Raw genomic sequence first — 19,067 nt, forward strand, 5'->3', positions numbered from 1 at the left:
TATTCCTCTTTTTATTTATTTTTTATTTGTCCTTTCCAGATTACTGTTCAGATGATAAAAAATGAAAATTATAAATGTATTATAATACATGTTTATTCTTTGGATTGCAGCATAGAATTACAGAAAACAATTAAATTAATCAAAACCCAAACTTGTGCTCAGATTTCTCTTTTTATACGTCTTAAGATGCGCATATACTCACACACACACACACACACACACACACACACACACACACACACACACACACACACACACACACACACACACACACAGGTCAGGACCAGCAGTAGCAGTGATTGGTGATTAGTCAGGATGAGCGTAACACTGTCGACCAGGCCGAGGCCACGTTAAGACTATTTCAGTGTCGTCTTCAGCTCCATGTGAACGTTGCAGGGCTTTTATTTTGAAGGAGTTAACTCCCTGACTTCGCAAGCACCAACTTTCTCCTTTAAGCTCCCGTTAAGCCCTCCGTCACGACTCAGATCAGTCAAACATGGCTGCTCCAAGGAGGAATGTTGATACACACTACCTTTAAAATGCACCAGAAGAAGAAGGAGGAGGAGGAGGAGGAGGAGGAGCTGCGTCTGCAGAGCCGGCTGTTTAAATAATGGAAAAAAAAAAGAAAACAAGCACCTGCAACAAGGCTGCACTGGATCACCTGATGGCCACGTATTGCTCGTTTGTGTTGTTTATTCTCGTATTAGATTTGAGGAAGCGGCAGCAGCCAGCTGAAGCGGGTGTAGCTCGGGATGAAGAGCAGGGACAGAGGTAGTAACAAGGTGATGACTCACTACCCGAGGCGGGAAAACACCTTTATGTCCTTCAAAACTCCAACTCAGAAGTTGTGGGTGGATCCCAGGGAGCTGCAGGAGGTGCTGCTGCTGCTGCAGGGCAGTGGTGGGTTATATATAAAATCCCCTGTGTGCAGCCACTAGGGGGCGACACGTTCACCTCCCTGCCGGTGGAGCGGACTCATAAACCTGACAGCTCCTGACATCTAAAGACTCTCAGTGTTTCTTTTTTGTCTTTTTTTTTTTTTTTAATAGTAAACCAGAATAAATGGTTTTGGAGTTTTTAGCGAGCTGTGATTGGTCCTGATAAAACCAGTCTGGCTCCGGGGGGGTTGAAGGCCACGTTAAGGCAGCGGGTCGCTCCAGACCTGTGATCCCTCCTCACTGAGCGCACAACACAAGATGTGGGGACAAATAAAAGCACTTAAAACAACAAAACAACGTTACAAAACAGTGTACGGGGCTGAACGTAAGGTTCTGATTGGCGGTTCTGGTCCGGCTTCGCTCCGACCTCTACGGTCCTACGGGGGCGGCCGCTGAAATGAAGGCGTGACGTGACATCCGGTCTGACGCCTCTCACTGGTCTCTGTGTTTATCTGTCAGCGTCGCACGTTTTTGATGCCGCAAACTGTGTGTTTTTGCCGTCATATATTTGAGCTGAGCTCCGCTGCTGTGAAACACTCCCTCACATAGAAACCATAGAAAGGGAGTGAAAGAACATAGCTGAAGAATAAAAAGAAGAAGAGGTGACTTGAGAGCACGGACTCGTTCGAGAAAATGCCGTATTTTCTTCTCCCGTGTACGAGATGTTCCAGAAACGAACTCTTCAAATTCCCTCTGGAGACTTTTGTGCAAATTAATTGAAGCATTTATATGAAAACAGTGTGCGGAAGATACAACGGTCACGTGGTTTTCTGAGGCACGGTGACACAAAAAGGAACATCCAGAAGCCTGAAGTGATCTCAAACCCCTTTTAAAACGTGTGTCCGGGCAGAGGCGCGAGGACGGGGACGTCCGGCGGCCGCCGAGAGTCCCGGAGACCGGCCTGCGGCTTTGCGTCGCGGCTCGAGTCCCGACGAGCGTCGTAAAGTAAAGTAGCGGCCGCCGGTCGCTCCCCGTCCCGGCGAGAATGCGCGGACACAAAGTGAGTCAGAGGCGGGTCCACCCCACGCACACGCACACGCACACGCACACGCGGGTAAACCCTTCTCCCGTCCTTCATTACCACCTGACTGTTACGAACCACGACATCAAAGGACAAGACCTACAAAACACTTCACACCCTGCCAACCAATCACATACCAGACAGCTCCCCAGCCAATCGGAGGACTCCGCGCTCCTGCGCCCCTTCGGGCCGGATAATAAATACACCGATAATAAACTCGACCGCGCCGACGTATCGTTGCCTCGTCTCGTATGCCGACTCCCAAATTACAGTTCCTCGTTTCTCTTTCAGAAATCGATCCAGATGGGATTCCTCTCCCAGAAAATAGCCCGACCCTGTCTTCTTCTTCCCCCTCCTCTCCCTCGAGGCTCATCCTCAAAAGTGCCTCATTTGTAGGAATTTTACCGCTTCATAAAAAATATACGTATATATATATATATATATATATATATTTATATATATTGGCCGCTGAACCAGAAGCGCTGACTTTAGTTTGTCTGTTCGGGACTCATAAACAAAGTTCTGTAAACCTAACGTACAGAAAGAGATGGAGAGCGTTGGATCCATTTACAATGCTAATAGCAGCAATTTTCATGAAATCATTTGTGCAATAATCATTCAAATAAAAAGGCTTTTATCAATTTTCATGCGATAAAGGCATGTATACAAGTATTTAAATATAAATAGTAAAATTCACGCCTCTTAAACGAAGAAGATCAATGATAGTGTTTGGACACGCTGACAGCACAGCGGTCCACATCATCAACACCGGACATATGTATACACGGATGCACTTAACGTCGCCATAGAAACAGCTACGGACAGGCCTGCCGATCACACGCGGACCGACAGATTGACAAGACTGCGGCGGCCGTGAATGAGACGCGTCCTTCAAACGTCATCAGCGCGTCTCCCGCTCACTCGGTGAGACTCCGACACTCAAACGCTTCCTACCGCCCTCGGCCTCGTTCATTAAAGGGCCACTCCGCACGTGAGCTGGAGACTCCAACAACCTTTCAAAATAAAAGCAGCAGAAGGCGACATATCCAAACTTTGAATTCCTACAACGAGTCAAACTTGAAAACGGTTGGATCCTACGGCTCCCACAATGCAACTCTTTTGCCACCTGGTTAAAAATGTGTGCAGTTTACATCATCAGATATTTCGTCAGCCTCACCAAGCTCCTTCCTGAGCTGCAGGAGGTTTTCAAAGGCTGACAGTTAAACTGCACTTCATGTGTAAAACAGGCGGAGCGGCCCTTTAACTTCTGGAAAAGTACAGCATCGGCATTCCTCCTGAACGGAGCCGTGTGAAAACCAACCGAGCTGTTGCACTGAAGATGCTTCTCCACACACGAAGGTCCGTAGAAAAGGTTCCCTCTGGAATGTCTAATGAAAAAACACAAACACTCATTTAAAAAGTCCTGTTCGGTCAGGAATGTTGGATCAGACAGAACGAGCTCCGGGTTGAACTTTCCCAACGCGTCCTCGCAGCTCATCGCGTCAGCACTCGCAAACAAAGATTAAAAACGTCTTTTTAAAAGATCGACCGCCCAGAAGCGACTCTCCTCCAGCTCCACACGTCCAGCAGAAAGTCGCTCTCTTTTCCTCAACGCCTGCTCTCTGACGGCACCCGCTGGTGTCCACGGGTCATCGCCGCGGAAACACCGGAAGAACCCGCTCAGATGAAGACGCCGCCTCCGTCTCGCGTCCTCGCTTCGCCTCGGCCGGTTTGTCTCGCCGCGGACAAATTCTGTCCACGTGCGGAAGCTTCTCATCCGACGTCTCCAGTGCAAAAAAAAAAAAGAAAAAAAAAATCAACTTTTAAAGCCTCCCGGTCCGATCGGCTCCGTCCGACGGGGACACGACTCCTCCTGCTCTACACGCATCGACCACGACGACACCGACTTACTTGTGCACGCACGGCAACACTGTACAGCATTTACAAACAAACACACACACACACACACACACACCCCTCCCCCACCTTGTCCTTTCCCCTCTGCAGTCCCTGAGATCACCTCACACTCGGCACAAGGCATTCTCCTCAACACAAAACAAGAGGAATTAAATACACAGAGAAACAAACCGAGCCACGGCGAAGGCACATTCTGGGAGGATGTGTGTCCAGAAGAAGAGAAGAGGAGTCCAGGAGGGAGAGACGAGGCTCTCAGCAGAGAGCTGGAGGAGAGTGGCAGCCGTAGAGGGGAATACTGGGACACCGAGTCCCGGGAGGACCAGGGAGGACCAGGCGGAGACGGCGTATGCAGGGATGCAAACACAGCACGTGTTGGGAACGGCGCGAAGAGGCCTGCTGACCCAGCAGGACCGGCGTGGTTTGAGGTTTATGTATCCGCGACGACAACCTTTTAAAACGCATCTAAAAGCAGAACGGGAAGCATCTGCAAACTAAAACGGACAATGAAAGACGACCTCCATTTAGAGTTCAACGTGTCAGAAGACGTTATGAATCCCATCGTATCGTTTGATATGTTTTAGTCGCTATGACGGGATAACAATAATGAGTCGTGAGAGGTGAATGATTGAAAAACAAAACGGAGAGAAAAATTAGGTCAAAAAAGGGTGTGTGTGTGGAGGGGGGAGGAGGGGGGGCAAATAAATCCATCGGCCTTCATCCAATCAGAAAAGAGGCCTCTTCATTTTAAACTGCCCCCCCCCTTTAGACCACATCATCAGATGTGAGGTTTGCATCCCTGTATTCAGAAAGCATCTCATCCAGGCGGCAGCGTCTGATCCAACACCTCCGTCACCTCCGTCACACTTCCACTCACTCGCAGCAGTCTTCCCACTGACTGCTATTTATTTAACATTATCTTCCCACATGATATAAACAGTCCTTCCACGGACTTCTATGTACTCTGCAGAAGTCTTTCTTCCACTTACTTGCATTCCTTCCGAAAAGTCTCTTCACTCTCTTTACTTTGTTTCCATCCATTTCCTGTGAATGTGCGGAGTTTGTTTCCGACTACAGGAAGTTAGGCAGTAGGTCAGTTTGGGAGCCTGTTGCATAGCTGGGAAGAGGAGGAGGAGGGGGAGGAGGACTGTGGGGAGTTCATCTCTCCCATCCAGCTCCTGGTTTTCCTGTCTCAGCTACTCCAGGACTTGCGGTTCTCCGCCCGGCGTGCGACGATGGCTTCTCCTCGCAGGACGGGGACGTGGACAGGAGGAGGGGCGAAATCTGCGGTCCGCCGACTGGTCTGATCCCGGCAGGACAGCCGGTCTGGGCGGACCAGCACCCCGTAGCCTGGTTTACAGTGGAAGTACCGCTGACCTCCGACCGAGCCGTCATTCTTACCTGTAGGGAGAAAATACCGAAGGTCATCGCCGCCAATCAGAAGCCTCCGTGATGGAGTCTGTTCCACCAATCAGAAAATCGGATGAAATGGTTTTTCACGTGTTTGTGTGATTTGGGTGAACTGACCCTTTAACCGTGTACCTACCTACAGGAGTGTCCAGCTCCACCCCCACCCACACTCCTTCAGCAAACTGCGTCACTCCCACGTAGCGCACCGTCCCCGCCTTATTGCTGCCCACTGTAACATACGCCCCTTCTGTCAGCCAATCAGGCAGTACGTCGTCATGACTACGCTCCTCCTCATCCACAAAAATCTCCAGCCTTTCAAAGCCTTCGCTGCCTCCTCCTCCTCCTCCTGAGTTTACCAGCTTCTGTTCGGAGATGGAAATGTCCGCTGTGACGTTGTTGTGATTGGCCGAGCTGTGGCAAGCGGGCGAGGCAACGACGGCCATCTTGGCGCCACACTGAGAAGGAGAGGTCACAATATCGTTCCTGTCAGCACCCTGCAGCTGGGGGTTTGTGGGTAACGTAGTCTCAGCAGCCAGGAGGGAGGAAGACGAGGGGGAGGGTTGGAGGACGTCAGACAGAGTAACCGTGGAAACACTAGTGGAGAAGTAGCCGCTGGACGACTGGCTGAGGGGGCTGAGGGGGGTGATGTCATGCGGGTCATGCACAGGAAGAGGAGGGACGTCTGGGAACTCTGCCCGCCTGTCTTTGGTTGGGGGCCGAAGAATAGCAGTCTACAGGAAACCAATGGTTGCCGCAGGAACGGAGGGACAGATGAGAGCATGCAGACAAGGCAAACAACAAAACAATAATCAACAATAATAATCAACCACTTCAAAAAAATATTATAGTCTCATTTTGGCCCAACAGGAAGGACTTTAACGTGTGTGTGTGTGTGTGTGTGTGTGTGTGTGTGTGTGTGTGTGTGTGTGTGTGTGTGTGTGTGTGTGTGTGTGTGTTGTTTGTAGGAACATTTGCATAAGCTTGTTTTCTTTGGACCTTTGAAGCCACATACACAAATAATGATGTAGCCTTTTCAAAAAATAATGAAAGACAATGCCGAGTTGCATTATAGGAATTGTAGGACCTGTAATAGAGACTAAAAGTTTTTGTTTTTTTAACAAAAACAAAAAAGGTCCAAAAACAAGTCCTGAATCAAATCTGGGCTTAAAGTTACTGATCAACCAACAGAAACAAGAAACCAAACAGGTCAGCAGGAAGCTGGACGAAGCTCAATCTCACCGTCTCAGTCTTAGCTTTGTTGTCGTCCCCTCCTGATGACGTCACGATGCGAGGGACATGCTGCTGAGTGACAAACAAGGTCACAACGAGGACATAACAGCGCACACACACACACACACACACACACACACACACACACACACACACACACACACACACACACACACACACACACACACACACTTGACTGAAGATCCACGAGTTGTATCAGTCAGCACAATTTAAAACATACTTTATATTTAACATTCTGAGATTCGCGCCTCCACTGACAATCAGGCCAGAGTGCCTTGCTCAAGGGCATCTTGCGGTCCAAGTCGTCCCCTGAATGAAACAAGAAAAACGCGTCGCACTGAGCTACTCCATCTCTGCTGACCTGCTGGTTGTGCGGCGAAGGTCGGAGCTCCTTCTTGTCGTCTCGCGCTGGAAACAGAGACTTGAGCAGTTTGGGCATCTGAGGAACCAGCGCCTTAACTGAAAGATAAGAGGCAGCAAGTCCTGAACGACCTGGGGGGGAGGGGGGGGGGAGGGAGGCGAGGCAGGGCGAGAGAGGTGGAAGAGAAGGAGGAGGAGGAGGAGGAGGAGGAGGAGGCAGAAGAGGAAACAAGAGGAGAGTCCGGGAGGCAGACGTGTGAAAGATTAAGACAGGAAGTTGAAAGCGAGTCCAGAAAATGGCAAAAATAAATAAATGCAAACGCAGCGACAGACTGACAGAAGAAGCCGGTTCAAAACACACCGAAACACAGATGGTTGATTTCGCCATTACGACATGACCTCAAAACAATCTAAATCACTGGAATGTGAAACAGAAACTAATCAGACATCATTAATTCTGTTCATTTTTGAAACAGAATTAATCAGAAGGATGTCACGGTAGCATGTACGCTGGATGAAATCACTATGAATCAGCTAGCTGGAAGAGAAATATTCAGACCGATCACATCAGACATTAAAAAGATTTAGTGATGAAGGTGAGAGGAGACAGACGTGTTAAACAAAGCGTAAAACGGACGGTAGACAGAGAGATGTTACACAAAGCAACACTTCTACCTGGACAGAAGGAAACAGAGTGATAATGTGAATAATGAAACATTAGATGGTTAAACAGGAAGTTTTGGGAACAACCGACAGAAGGAGAAGAGAAAGAAAGAAAGAAGAGGAGAGAGTCTCCAAATGATGGATGGATGAACCCAGGAGGAAAAAAAGAAGAGAGGAGGATGGCGAGGAGAGTAAGATGGAGGGGTGGAGGGTGTAGAGGGTGTAGAGGGAGTAGAGGGTGTAGAGGGTGTAGAGGGAGTAGAGGGTGTAGAGGGAGTAGAGGGTGTAGAGGGTGTAGAGGGTGTAGAGGGTGTAGAGGGAGTAGAGGGTGTAGAGGGTGTAGAGGGAGTAGAGGGTGTAGAGGGTGTAGAGGGTGTAGAGGGTGTAGAGGGAGTAGAGGGTGTAGAGGGTGTAGAGGGAGTAGAGGGTGTAGAGGGAGTAGAGGGTGTAGAGGGTGTAGAGGGAGTAGAGGGTGTAGAGGGTGTAGAGGGAGTAGAGGGTGTAGAGGGAGTAGAGGGTGTAGAGGGTGTAGAGGGAGTAGAGGGTGTAGAGGGTGTAGAGGGAGTAGAGGGTGTAGAGGGAGTAGAGGGTGTAGAGGGTGCAGAGGGTGTAGAGAGTGGTTTACCTTGATCGGGCTCCTGGTTCTGTGAGGGGCTCGTGGCGAAGGGAGTAGGGGAGGAAGATGGGGAGGTGGAGTAGGTGGAGGGGGAGGAGGCCGGGCGCGGGAGCGTGCGGTGAAACTGAGAGGGCATGAAGATGTCCTGCTGACTCTCCCATCGACCCTGAGAAGCAGAGGACAGAATGTTGGTTTAATGTTCAACATCCAAATGATTTCCTGCTTCACGTGAAGACACGACAGAGTGTCAGCGCATCCACAGTTTTTATTCTGAGACTGTTGGAGAAAAGCGAGTGACCTTGTCATCCAGCAGGCAGGTTGTGGACAGGTCTTGTCTACTTCCAGACAGCTGAGAGATGGGACGGACAGAGAGCACATTATAAATCGTATCACATTGCAGTATCATATGGACTTGTCCTTATTGTCCTGATGGTGTACCCTGTGGACGGACGGAGAGCTGAGGCTCCGTCTGCTACTCCTCCCTCTGCCGGCCAGCTGCTCCTTCACTGCCACCTCCTGAAGTGAACACACATTTTCACCAGATCAGAAAACACCTCAAACGAGCACGAATCAAAGAGTGAATGCCGTCGGACCGTCTCTGTCCTCTACGAGCGTCTACCGTTGTGAGTTTGTCCATCTTACCTGTCGGAGTCTGTCCAAAGTCAGGATGTTCTCCAGACTCATCACGCTGCGCAGGTATTTCTCGATGGCAGCTTCGTCATCACCCGACTGGCTGTTGTGAGCGCTGGCGGCGAGCCGGGCGAGCATCTCTCTGTCCTCCGACCCGGGGGCGTCCTGACGGGACAAAGTGTCATGAACATTTGCGTTTTGTCCTTCGGCTCTGCCGAGCGAGGCTGCAGACGTCCGGCGTTTTCACGGTGTCTCACCCCCGGTATGTTGGAGACCACCTCGAAGGTGACCCCGCAGCCAGGTATGGTGCTGCGCGTCGACATCCTCTTGAGGAGGTTGTGTGCGAAGCCCTGGCGGCCCGGGTTGACGTTGACGCAGATCCTCTTCCTCAGCACCAGCTGCATGTCGGCAGGGTGGCTGAGCTGAACCACCACCCGCACCGTCAGGTAGACGCTATTCTCCGTCCCCCCGCGACTCAGCTGGGGAGACTCGTGGACGGTAGAGTCCCACGATGCCTCTGCCTTCACCTGCGAGTCGATAGATGCGGTTACTACTGGGGCAGCTCCGTGAGAGGGCCTCTTGGTGGACTACGAGGGTGCCTCAAAACTCCTCCTCACCTCTCCATCGTAGTGTTTGACAATCTGCAGGTCAAAGAAGTCGTCCTCGTCTTCTCCGCTCAAGGTGGCATCCCAGCCTCCAGCCTCAGGAACCTCAAACTGGTCTTGAGAGCTGAGATCATCCGCTGGTGAACCAATACAAATGTTGGAATTTAACAAGTGATTAGGAAAAAGAAAAAAAAAAAGAAAAAAAAAAAAAAACTACGCGAGTAAGAATATATTGCTTTGCAAAGAACTTGCGTACGTTTGAGGTTGAGGAAGAGGACAGGAATGTGCGTCTCCATGCCGGGCAGAGGAACCCTGGGAACAAACACAGGTTCAGTGTCTGTGGGTTTTCCAGAAGTTTGTCTCCAAGTGGAAAAGTTTGGACAATCTCTCTCTCTCACACACACACACACACACACACACACACACACACACACACACACACACACACACACACACACACACACACACACACACACACACACACACACACACACACACACACACACACCATTCAGCAGGAGCTCCAGGAATGCCGCTGCCAGCAGAGGGCACCATCACAGCGTTTCTCTCCTCCGTCAGAGTCAAGCGCCACTCGAGCAGCTGGGCCTCCCGCTCCATGTCATCCTCCGTCTTTTCTGTACACGACACACACACACACACTTTAACCACCTCCAGTACTAGAAAACACCAAATGTCAACTGAAGACACTTCTTCAACTGGGTAACGGACCTTTGAAGTGTGTGTTTGTGTTACCTGCTTTGCTGACGAGGCTCTGCAGGTGCTGGTCCAGGTATTCCTGTCTCTTGGTGAGAGCAGCTAACCACTGCCGCCGCAAACGTTCCAGATCTCCTTCCTGTCCACCAAACCAGTCAGTTAATCACCGACTCATCTGCTTCAGTTCAACTGTAAGTTAATGAAAGAGTGAAGCTGCAGACAGAGTATTAGTATTCAAGCGGTCTACCTGATAACTGTCCATCTCATCTCCTTCCAGGTTTGCTGTGGCGTTTCTGATCTCCACGCAGCCCACCGACACTGCAAGCACGATCTCCGCTATCAGAGGCATCGTGCCCGAGTCCTGAACTGAGTGCACGTCTACCTGGATTCGCCTCGACTGACCCTGGAGATGTGGAGGGGGGGAGAAGGTGGATCAGAGCACACGAGTTTAGTTTATAATAGTTAGACTAGTTAAAAGCTAAGGTTGCTCGTTTTCCCTGCTACAAACAGGCTGACTGTTATTTTCGGGCTGATCTCTACCTGCCGGAGCTGGAAGATTCCTCCGGTCTGCACATCTCTAGCAGGAACCACTTCCACTGGGACAAAGTCTCCGTTCTCATTTATCTCCAGGATTTGAATCCACAGCTCCAGACGACGTGTTACCTCACTCCACCTACAACAACAAGCATTATTCACACACATGTGAATCCTGCAGAATAAGAGTGTGAGGTGACTGTGTGTGTGTGTGTGTGTGTGTGTGTGTGTGTGTGTGTGTGTCTACCTGTCTCGTAGTGTGCGTGTCTTGGCCTGGATGATGCTGAGGTCCCACAGAGCCGGGTTTCTTCCTGCATCCGCCTGTCTGTGTCCGAACACCTCGATGACCACCGCCCCTTCTGTGAGGTACTCGATGAAATCCTCGGACACTGACACCGCCACCTCCTACAGATCCCAAACCGACCATTGTCACACAAACCAATCGCCCAACACTTGTACATTTGTTTTTGTTCTAGGCCTCATAAGAACTGTCCCCCCCCCCCCTTCCGCTGTTCACCTTGCAGCTGTCAAACACCACCATGCAGTGTGGGTCCTTGGTGCTGGGCGACGAGGACGATGGGTCCACTTCAGGAGCCACGATGAAGGGCTCCGACTGGTCCCAGAATGAATACTGACAGAAGACGAAGTTGGACAGGTACTGAGGAAGACCGGTGGCTTGCAGGATCTTAATCTGTGGAGGATACACGGGTCAAAAGTCATTTCAACATTTCTTCTATTTCATTTATAGAGAATTGAAATCCTAAAATGTTTATGTAAACTAAACATGCTAATTAGTCTTAAAAGTATAAAACAAAGCTTTAAGATTGATTCAAACCACTGACTGAACAGCTCTCTGGTAATCTGTCTTACCATGCAGACCAGCTTGCGATCCTGAACTTCAGTGTCTTGGTTGTTGTCGGGTTCATCTCCTCCTGCCATGTTGTCCTCTAAACCCCCACCGACTCGCACCACCTCCACATGCAGGCGTCCTGCAACCTAAAAACAGGGAGGAAAGGAAAACACAATTCATCCCAACTTTACCTTCCAAATGTGAGTGTGAATTTCTGTCTCCTCTACAGCTACCTGGTCCCCATTAGGAGTTCTCCGGTTATCATCCATCCGTATTTTATCACCCTTTCTAGTGACATGATCCTCAAGTGAACTTTGACCTCACTCAAAGACAACAAACAAAGGCTGGAGACTGTTGCCTCTCTGAGTCCTTTAGTATTTCTGTGTTTAAGCTACTTCGGTCTGTTAATAAAACTGCAAGTGAATGGTGTTGTTGTACCTCTCCCTTCTGGTTGATGATGGGGACAGCGTACTGCAGCTTGACGTCATAGAAAAGACACGACAGGAAAACGTTGGCGACGCCGATCAGACTGTGGTTTTCCTGCTCGTCAAAGAACGGATCTGCTCGGCGGAAATATGAGCGCATTACCTGGACCAGGAAGACGGGAAAGATTTTAAACAACGAGTGTCAAAGGTACTGATTAGGTCTGATTTCAAAAGCTAAACAAGAAGCATGTCCTTCTTTCTCATTACACTGTAAAGGCATGTACCGAATGCCAGTTTAAGTGTCATATAAAGCAGTTATGGTTACTGGGTGGGGTTATTTTTCAGACCTGACACAGCAGATTTGTCATGATGACTCACCGGGTTGTCCTGATGATGGAGGTGGTAGTCCTGCCACTCCTGGTACAGCTCTCTCATGTCGACCAGTCGGTTCTCCATCTTCTCCAAACTCCAGATCTGTTTCCCTCGACACCGCCGTCGAACCTGAATGGCTGGTTCACTGAGCACTGCATCCCTCTACACGCACGCGCACGCGCGCACACACACACACACACACACACACACACACACACACACACACACACACACACACACACACACACACACACACACACACACACACACACACACACACACACACACACACACACAGAGATCAGGCTACGGGCTGTGGGGATAACTGAAGACAGGACCAGGTGTTCATGTTTGTGCGTGAGACCTTGCGGTTTGCGTTGAGGTTGTCAGACGGGATCTGCAGCGTGACTCTGTACTCGGTGTGTCGCTCCAGCTCCTCGGCGATGAAACACGCTTCTTGCACCAGGAGGTTCGCCCGCACTATTTGCTCCCTCAACCTCCGCAGACTCCTCACCAACACCGCCTCCCTGCAGGAGGAGGCAGACAAGGAGGGGGCAGATGAAAAAGAGGGACGAGCATTTGTTCATCAGCACAACATGTATGCAAGTGATCGAAAAAGTCTCACCTGTCCTCACTCCACTGCCTCAGTCTGCTCTGAGCGCTGGATGAATGGCTCATCCCTCCCATGCTGAGTCTCTCCAGGCTGCGGTAGTGAGACTGCTGTCCTGACCCCTGCTGGACGGACGTCGGCCCACCGGACGAGCCGGTGGACAGACGGTCCGACGGGTTGAGCTTCTTGCGGAGCTGCTGGAGCTCCTGCTCGTACATCTGCCGCTGTCGCTCCAGAGCAGATTGCTTCTCCTCTTCATGCTGCCTCTCCAGAGACTGAAGAACCGCCTGCATGGGGTCTGAGCAGACACAACACAGAGGAGTCAGAGAACAAAAAACAGGAAGCTAAAGCTCTGCTGTTCTGCCTCACAGGAAGTCGACATCACACATCTTACCATTGTTGCCCAGGGCCTTCATCATGACCTCCGTCTGGGCAAACTCGTAAGAGAAGCTGACTTCACTGGACACTTCACTGGCTGTGTCACCGTCCGCATCCAGCTGCTCACTGCTACCGCTGCTCTTCATCACGCCGCCCTCACCCTCCTCATCCTCCGCGGCCCGAGAGCGCCGCTTGGGCAGGTTGATCCTTGAGGTGGGATAAGCACCGGTGTTAGTGACTCGCGAACACTTGATGTAGCTTTAATGCTTACAAAAAGAGAAAAACACAAATCATGCTGATAGGACAGAAAAGGACAAATTCTACATAAACATAAATAAATATAGATAGAGGTATAAAACTATTAAATTCATGGAAAATGTTAACTGGCAGCAACACAGTGCACTTACAGAAATATTTTCCATCTTATTTATGGAATCTATGAGTGCTACTTTATGATTTATATTTATGAAAAAGCGTTAAAGTAATTGAAAGTGTAAAACACTAAACACTTAAAAACACAGGATGTTACCTGAAGAAGTGATTGTTTCCCCAGAGGATCCGGTCGCCATGGTGAAGCTGCAGAGTGTTAGATACTGGAGATCCATTCACACACGTCCTGTAACACCAGTCAACAATGTGGTGACATTAGCCAGTGTATGTTGTCTCTTTTTTAAGTTTAGGTCCACACACACACACACACACACACACACACACACACACACACACACACACACACACACACACACACACACACACACACACACATACACACCAGAGGAATTTTTAGCTGAGAAGTAATGCAAACTATATATGTTCATTTGGACAGAATCTATTCAAAATAAGAGCGAATTAAACTCTTTTCTCCAGGTTTTCTTTTAAGGAGAGCAAAATTTGTGAAGCGCTACAACATCACATGACTATTCAAGAACGGGCAGCAAGGTAGAAGGAAGAACAAATAGATAAAAGGCCTGAACTTGTAAAAGGCAGAGACATGTCGTGATATTTATTTTGAAACCGTGTAATAGAAAGAATATCTCGACATGTGTCCGGTTCCACCCGAAGAGCTCATAAGACAGAAACAGCTTGTTCCTCGTCGACTTCGCTCGTGTTACGTTGGCGTTCCTTACCGAGCGTTGCGGTAGGGGGTGATGATGACAGCCGACTCTGCTGTGATGTCAATGACACAGTGCTCGGCCTGGATACCCATCCCGCACAGCTGGATGTCCTGGGAGTCTGCTGAGCCCACTTTAGTATGTTCCTGAGACACAACATTCAAGATGTTACTGTCCGTGACCAGCTGAGTCAGACTGATACATGCAACGGTCACGTCTAGTGGAGCAAATCTTACACGAGTTTATAGGCTGGGTCCCTTTTAGTTATAAATAGAGCCACAGCTGACCTAAACTCTAGTTGCCCCCGCCATGACTGTCTCAGATTTATCCGTCCTGATCCAGACAGTCAAACAGCAGCGTGACTATTTTTTTTCATGAAATCTCTTTTCTGCTTCAGATTCAGAATTAATTCCCCTCTGAAGGCTTCCTAACACACTGCTTTTTCACAGAAACTCTCAGAGCTGACTGCTATTCACTTGTAAAAGTGACACTTCAGTTTCTAAGATCCAAACAGTGTGCATGTGTGAAGCTTTTCTGTGACAGCTCAGGTCAGATGTAACGCTCTGAGGGCAGCGGGGTCGGAAGTAATGTCAAACACAGACACTTAATTCAATTCTAGGTATAATACAGTATTGTATGTATTGGTATTCTTCACTAATAGGGAGAATAAATTAGAAGTCAATTAGTAAAGCATGGCGAGGACAGTGTGTTTGCGTGTGCGTACCTTCAGATAGTACACCAGCAGTTCATTGAGGGCTGGATCAGCGTTAAGGTTGACAAGGAAACTCTTATCATCTCCAACTTTAATCCCTGAAGACTGGAGAGAAATACCCAGACTCTCTAACTGCTTCTGACGCTCCTACAAAGGAAAGAAAAGCTGAATATTTACACAGTGTTGAATCCAATATAGATAAATGAAAACAAACAAAATACGCTGTTCCACACAGCAATTCTTGCACGGGAGGGAGGAGATGTATCGCATATAGAAAATAAAACATCTCTTGTGTGTCTGACCTGCGCGATCTCCTCAGTTTTGCGCAGCTTCTCCTCCCAGGTGATGGTCATCTCCTGGATCAACTTTTCAGACTCTTCCAGACGGTCCTTCAGCTCTGGAGCTTTCAAAGACTGGAGAAGAGGCATGCAGTTATTTCTCGATTATGATTTCTAAAGGCAATTTTCCTCCTGTTCTGTCTGCGACGCGTTCCCCCTCGGGCACGGCCAGCGGACCCGATTGCCGCCGTTAATTACAAGGTTTCATATCCAACAGGTTGCGCCGCGGTGCTACAGACAGGGCCGGGGTTATTTTTGGCTGAAAACGGATGGCGACCGCTACAAGCTGAACAGAGCAGATCGGCCGGGCAGGAAGTCGGTCAGAGAACAACAAAGAGAATCCGGTCAATTTTCTAACACCCATGTGCAGGCACGGTCTTCCAATTAGGACAACAAAAAAAAAAAGCGTTCTTACTCTGAAATGTTGAGCAGAATTCATGTTGTTTACTGGCTAAAACACAGCTAGCTGTATTAACTCTGTGCAGCACAAAGTAGAAAATGACAACAATAAACACAAAACGAACAAAAAAACGATTCATTTCACAACATTATCCAAACTAGAAGAACAAAAATCAAAGAAACATGACCAAATCAGGAAGTAAGACAACACAGGCAGACATTACACTTTGCTTCTGAACCGCTGCGTGCGATATGAAGCCGAGCAGGAGACGGAAGGAAATCACGTGCTCGGTGGAAAATTCAGGCGAGTCTGTGAAGATATCTCACCTCCGCCTGGGTCAGCTGCACTCGTAGCTTCTCTACTTCTTCCCGGAGCTCCCTGATGATGCGAGCGTTGGGGTCTTCATTGACGACGGCGTGGTTAACGATGCTCTTCGCTCGGTCGGCGTAGCGCAGCGTCGACAGCGTCTCCTCGTAGTTGTCTGCCGCAGGACTCACAGTGGCGACCATCGCTGTGCGGCTGTTGCCCCCCAGGCAGTCCTGAAGACAGACAGGAGGGTGAGGAGGAGACGGACAAGCAGATGAATGTGAAGATAAATACTTTAGAAAACCAAACATGCACTAAGTAGTCAAACGTGTTTTCCTCTGTGTTGTTTATTGTGTATTTACCTTCAGCAGCCATGTCAGAACAGAGTCTCTGTAGGGAACAAACTTGTTCTTGTTCTTGGCAGTTCCTTGTTCAGCCAGCGCTGAGATCACCAGACCCAGTGTAGTCAGAGACCTGGCAAACACACACACACACACACACACACACACACACACACACACACACACACACACACACACACACACACACACACACACACACACACACACACACACACACACACACACACACACACACACACACACACACACTAGGGTCAAGTGCCTTTGATTTTTCATGTACCCATGTATGGGTTGGTATTACTGTCTTGTACCGCTCTCCATTTTAAGATGCTTAAAAATCAAGCTTAACAGTTGTGTAATGTTTGTCATGTAGGCAAAGTAAATGATGTTCACAATTAAAAGAAGTCTGGCACAGAATGATAACAAACAAGTTTAATGAGTGAGATAACTGTTCTGTGGTTAGAAAAAATGTTTCATATACTTTTTGTGCAAGAAAGTAACTCTGCTAGTCAGGATGAAAACATCTATGGTTACGACTCATCTGTCTGCCTGAGCTTGTGTGTATTAAATGGGAGTGTGTGTCTGTGTTTAACTGCTTCTGCGTACTTGTTGATGTTGCTTCCCTCCTTCAGTCGCTCTCCCGCAGCTCCGGTTTTTGCTGCTCGCTCGCTTCCAGCTAAGTCTACCAGACTCAACCGACTCACCTTCTCCCCACTCGTCTGCAGAGAAAACAAAGACGGAGGTAAATTATCGCTCCGTTCGCTACGGCACCCCACAGTTTATTTGGAAAAAAATGAGCTTCGGTGATGCGCAGAGAACAATGCAGCTCTTATTCAGAGCAGCCTTCAACTGAGCACTCCTCTGTTTTACAGGCATTAAAGCAACAGAGAACATGGACATATACGGCGTTCGGCCTTTTCAGAAACCTCCCTCATCAGTTTGCTGTTTAATTTGTTTGGACTACATGCTTCGGGTCTTTTCCAAGCTTTTTCTCTGACTGTCGTAATTCGACCAACCAGGTGACACCATCACCTTTCAGCCTGCGGTTGACAGCTTCCCTCTGTGTCCTCCCAGAGGCTGTTGAAGAGGTGAATGTCACACCTCTATCTGTACTGGGGCAGATCCACTCCCGGCCGAGAGTGACAGGTCAGCAGCTGACAAGGGTGAATGTAACACCTGCTGTGAAGCCGAAGCAGCACATCAGCTGGACACGCATCTGTCTGCAGAGGATGCGTCCAGCCGGCGCACCTCTGTGCACTCACTACTGTTTTAACAGGACCCAATATGATATCCTGCACTTACTGATCAGGTGACATCCCCTGGTGTTCAGAGCCTGATGAGAGGACTGTCTTCGATGATGCAGAGATTCACCACCACACCCTCATACGGCCCTGAATCATTCGGGAGTTCACACTTCTGTGTTCTTCAGCAGTGCCTCAGAACAGCAAAGAAAAAAATTCAACTGACACGTCTATTTATCAAATGCTGCTCGACACCCTCTTTTCTTTTCTCCGAGGACGACACTGCATTCCATAAAAATAACTCTCTCTCTCTCTCTTAGCCCATTTTCTGCTCTACTTTTTTCCCACTTTGTTAAATATGGAAACCTATTGTTTCCCCTTTTGACATAAATCTTTTTTTTTTTTTTTTTTTTTTTAAACAAGGCCTCCTTACCTTAAGAAAGGTATAATTTTGATCTTAAACATCTGAATAATCTTTAAAAATGTTTCATCTCACATCCCATTCAAATCTAAGGTTTCAAGCGCAAGCAACTTTATTCCTGAAAAGAGCCGGTTCAGGACACGAGAAAGATCAACCTCCCGGAGCAGCGCTACAGATCAGCCTCAGATCACTACAACCACAGATCTCTCAGACTGAAGAAAATTCTTACACAAACAGGAGACGTGTATCTGGAACAGAACAAATAAGATCCAGATCAATTCCAGACCCAAAAATAGATTCTCTCTATAATTTTTTTTTTTTTTAAAAGCCCTGAACTGTGAGTACATGTTGGAGAGCTGAGGAGAGAAGGGAGCCAAAACTGATGACTGTGAATTCAGTAATTATAGCTCCTTACTGCAATGCCAGTATCTGTTACCTGCTAATGTCACACTGTCCTATTCTAGTCTTAACGTACAGCTGGCTGGTGAAATAAGGAAAACCAGCCACCGTGCCGTTTTTCTTCCTTAATAAAAGAGAGTCGATACCTGGTCAGTAACCTAATCAGCAGGCAGGATATGCAGCTTGTCCGCCTACTTGGCTGCAAACAATGATCAGAGTATCAACATTCAACACACAGGAAGTGATGTAATAGGTGCCACCAAAGAAGAAAAAAAAAACCCCCACTACTCCAAGAATACCTTTTCAAAAACCTGCACAACGCAAAACAGTGTTACTGTAAAGTGTTTAGCAATGCGGAGAAAGAAGTAGCAAACAACCGAGTATTACCGGCAAATAAGATCAAAGTTCAAACTGACTGACCTTTGAGTGCAGTGTTGGGTTAGAAAGTCTGAGCAGGTCATTTTAATGAATGGAAATCCTTTGAG

The 19,067-nt window shown here is 48.5% G+C and overlaps 1 protein-coding gene across 3 annotated transcripts in view; it reads right to left on the reverse strand.

The window, feature by feature from the left end:
* Positions 1-3,719: 3,719 nt before the first annotated feature.
* Positions 3,720-19,067, reverse strand: part of kif13ba (kinesin family member 13Ba) — a 36,579-nt gene continuing 21,231 nt past the window's right edge. For 2 of the 3 annotated variants that reach the window (XM_069690317.1, XM_069690319.1), the window contains 30 exons: positions 17,128-17,240; positions 16,522-16,633; positions 16,180-16,392; positions 15,418-15,528; positions 15,128-15,262; positions 14,419-14,549; positions 13,821-13,907; positions 13,308-13,498; positions 12,929-13,211; positions 12,668-12,830; positions 12,310-12,465; positions 11,945-12,094; positions 11,527-11,652; positions 11,174-11,347; positions 10,904-11,061; positions 10,663-10,795; positions 10,370-10,525; positions 10,162-10,261; positions 9,917-10,043; positions 9,665-9,720; positions 9,421-9,545; positions 9,061-9,330; positions 8,816-8,968; positions 8,612-8,689; positions 8,472-8,522; positions 8,183-8,339; positions 6,896-7,026; positions 6,523-6,582; positions 5,420-6,014; positions 3,720-5,274 (listed from right to left, as the gene is read on the reverse strand). In XM_069690317.1, coding sequence (XP_069546418.1) covers positions 5,066-5,274; positions 5,420-6,014; positions 6,523-6,582; positions 6,896-7,026; positions 8,183-8,339; positions 8,472-8,522; positions 8,612-8,689; positions 8,816-8,968; positions 9,061-9,330; positions 9,421-9,545; positions 9,665-9,720; positions 9,917-10,043; positions 10,162-10,261; positions 10,370-10,525; positions 10,663-10,795; positions 10,904-11,061; positions 11,174-11,347; positions 11,527-11,652; positions 11,945-12,094; positions 12,310-12,465; positions 12,668-12,830; positions 12,929-13,211; positions 13,308-13,498; positions 13,821-13,907; positions 14,419-14,549; positions 15,128-15,262; positions 15,418-15,528; positions 16,180-16,392; positions 16,522-16,633; positions 17,128-17,240 — 4,704 coding nt within the window. In that variant the 3' untranslated portion in view covers positions 3,720-5,065. The remainder of the gene's footprint in view (positions 5,275-5,419; positions 6,015-6,522; positions 6,583-6,895; positions 7,027-8,182; positions 8,340-8,471; positions 8,523-8,611; positions 8,690-8,815; positions 8,969-9,060; positions 9,331-9,420; positions 9,546-9,664; positions 9,721-9,916; positions 10,044-10,161; positions 10,262-10,369; positions 10,526-10,662; positions 10,796-10,903; positions 11,062-11,173; positions 11,348-11,526; positions 11,653-11,944; positions 12,095-12,309; positions 12,466-12,667; positions 12,831-12,928; positions 13,212-13,307; positions 13,499-13,820; positions 13,908-14,418; positions 14,550-15,127; positions 15,263-15,417; positions 15,529-16,179; positions 16,393-16,521; positions 16,634-17,127; positions 17,241-19,067) is intronic. The other variant, XM_069690318.1, reaches the window with a different exon arrangement.

The sequence above is a fragment of the Brachyistius frenatus genome, unplaced genomic scaffold (assembly GCF_029030835.1).
Source record: "Brachyistius frenatus isolate BFR_SWC_R1_liver_20210118 unplaced genomic scaffold, ASM2903083v1 Contig_9, whole genome shotgun sequence".
NCBI classification, from domain to species: domain Eukaryota; kingdom Metazoa; phylum Chordata; class Actinopteri; family Embiotocidae; genus Brachyistius; species Brachyistius frenatus.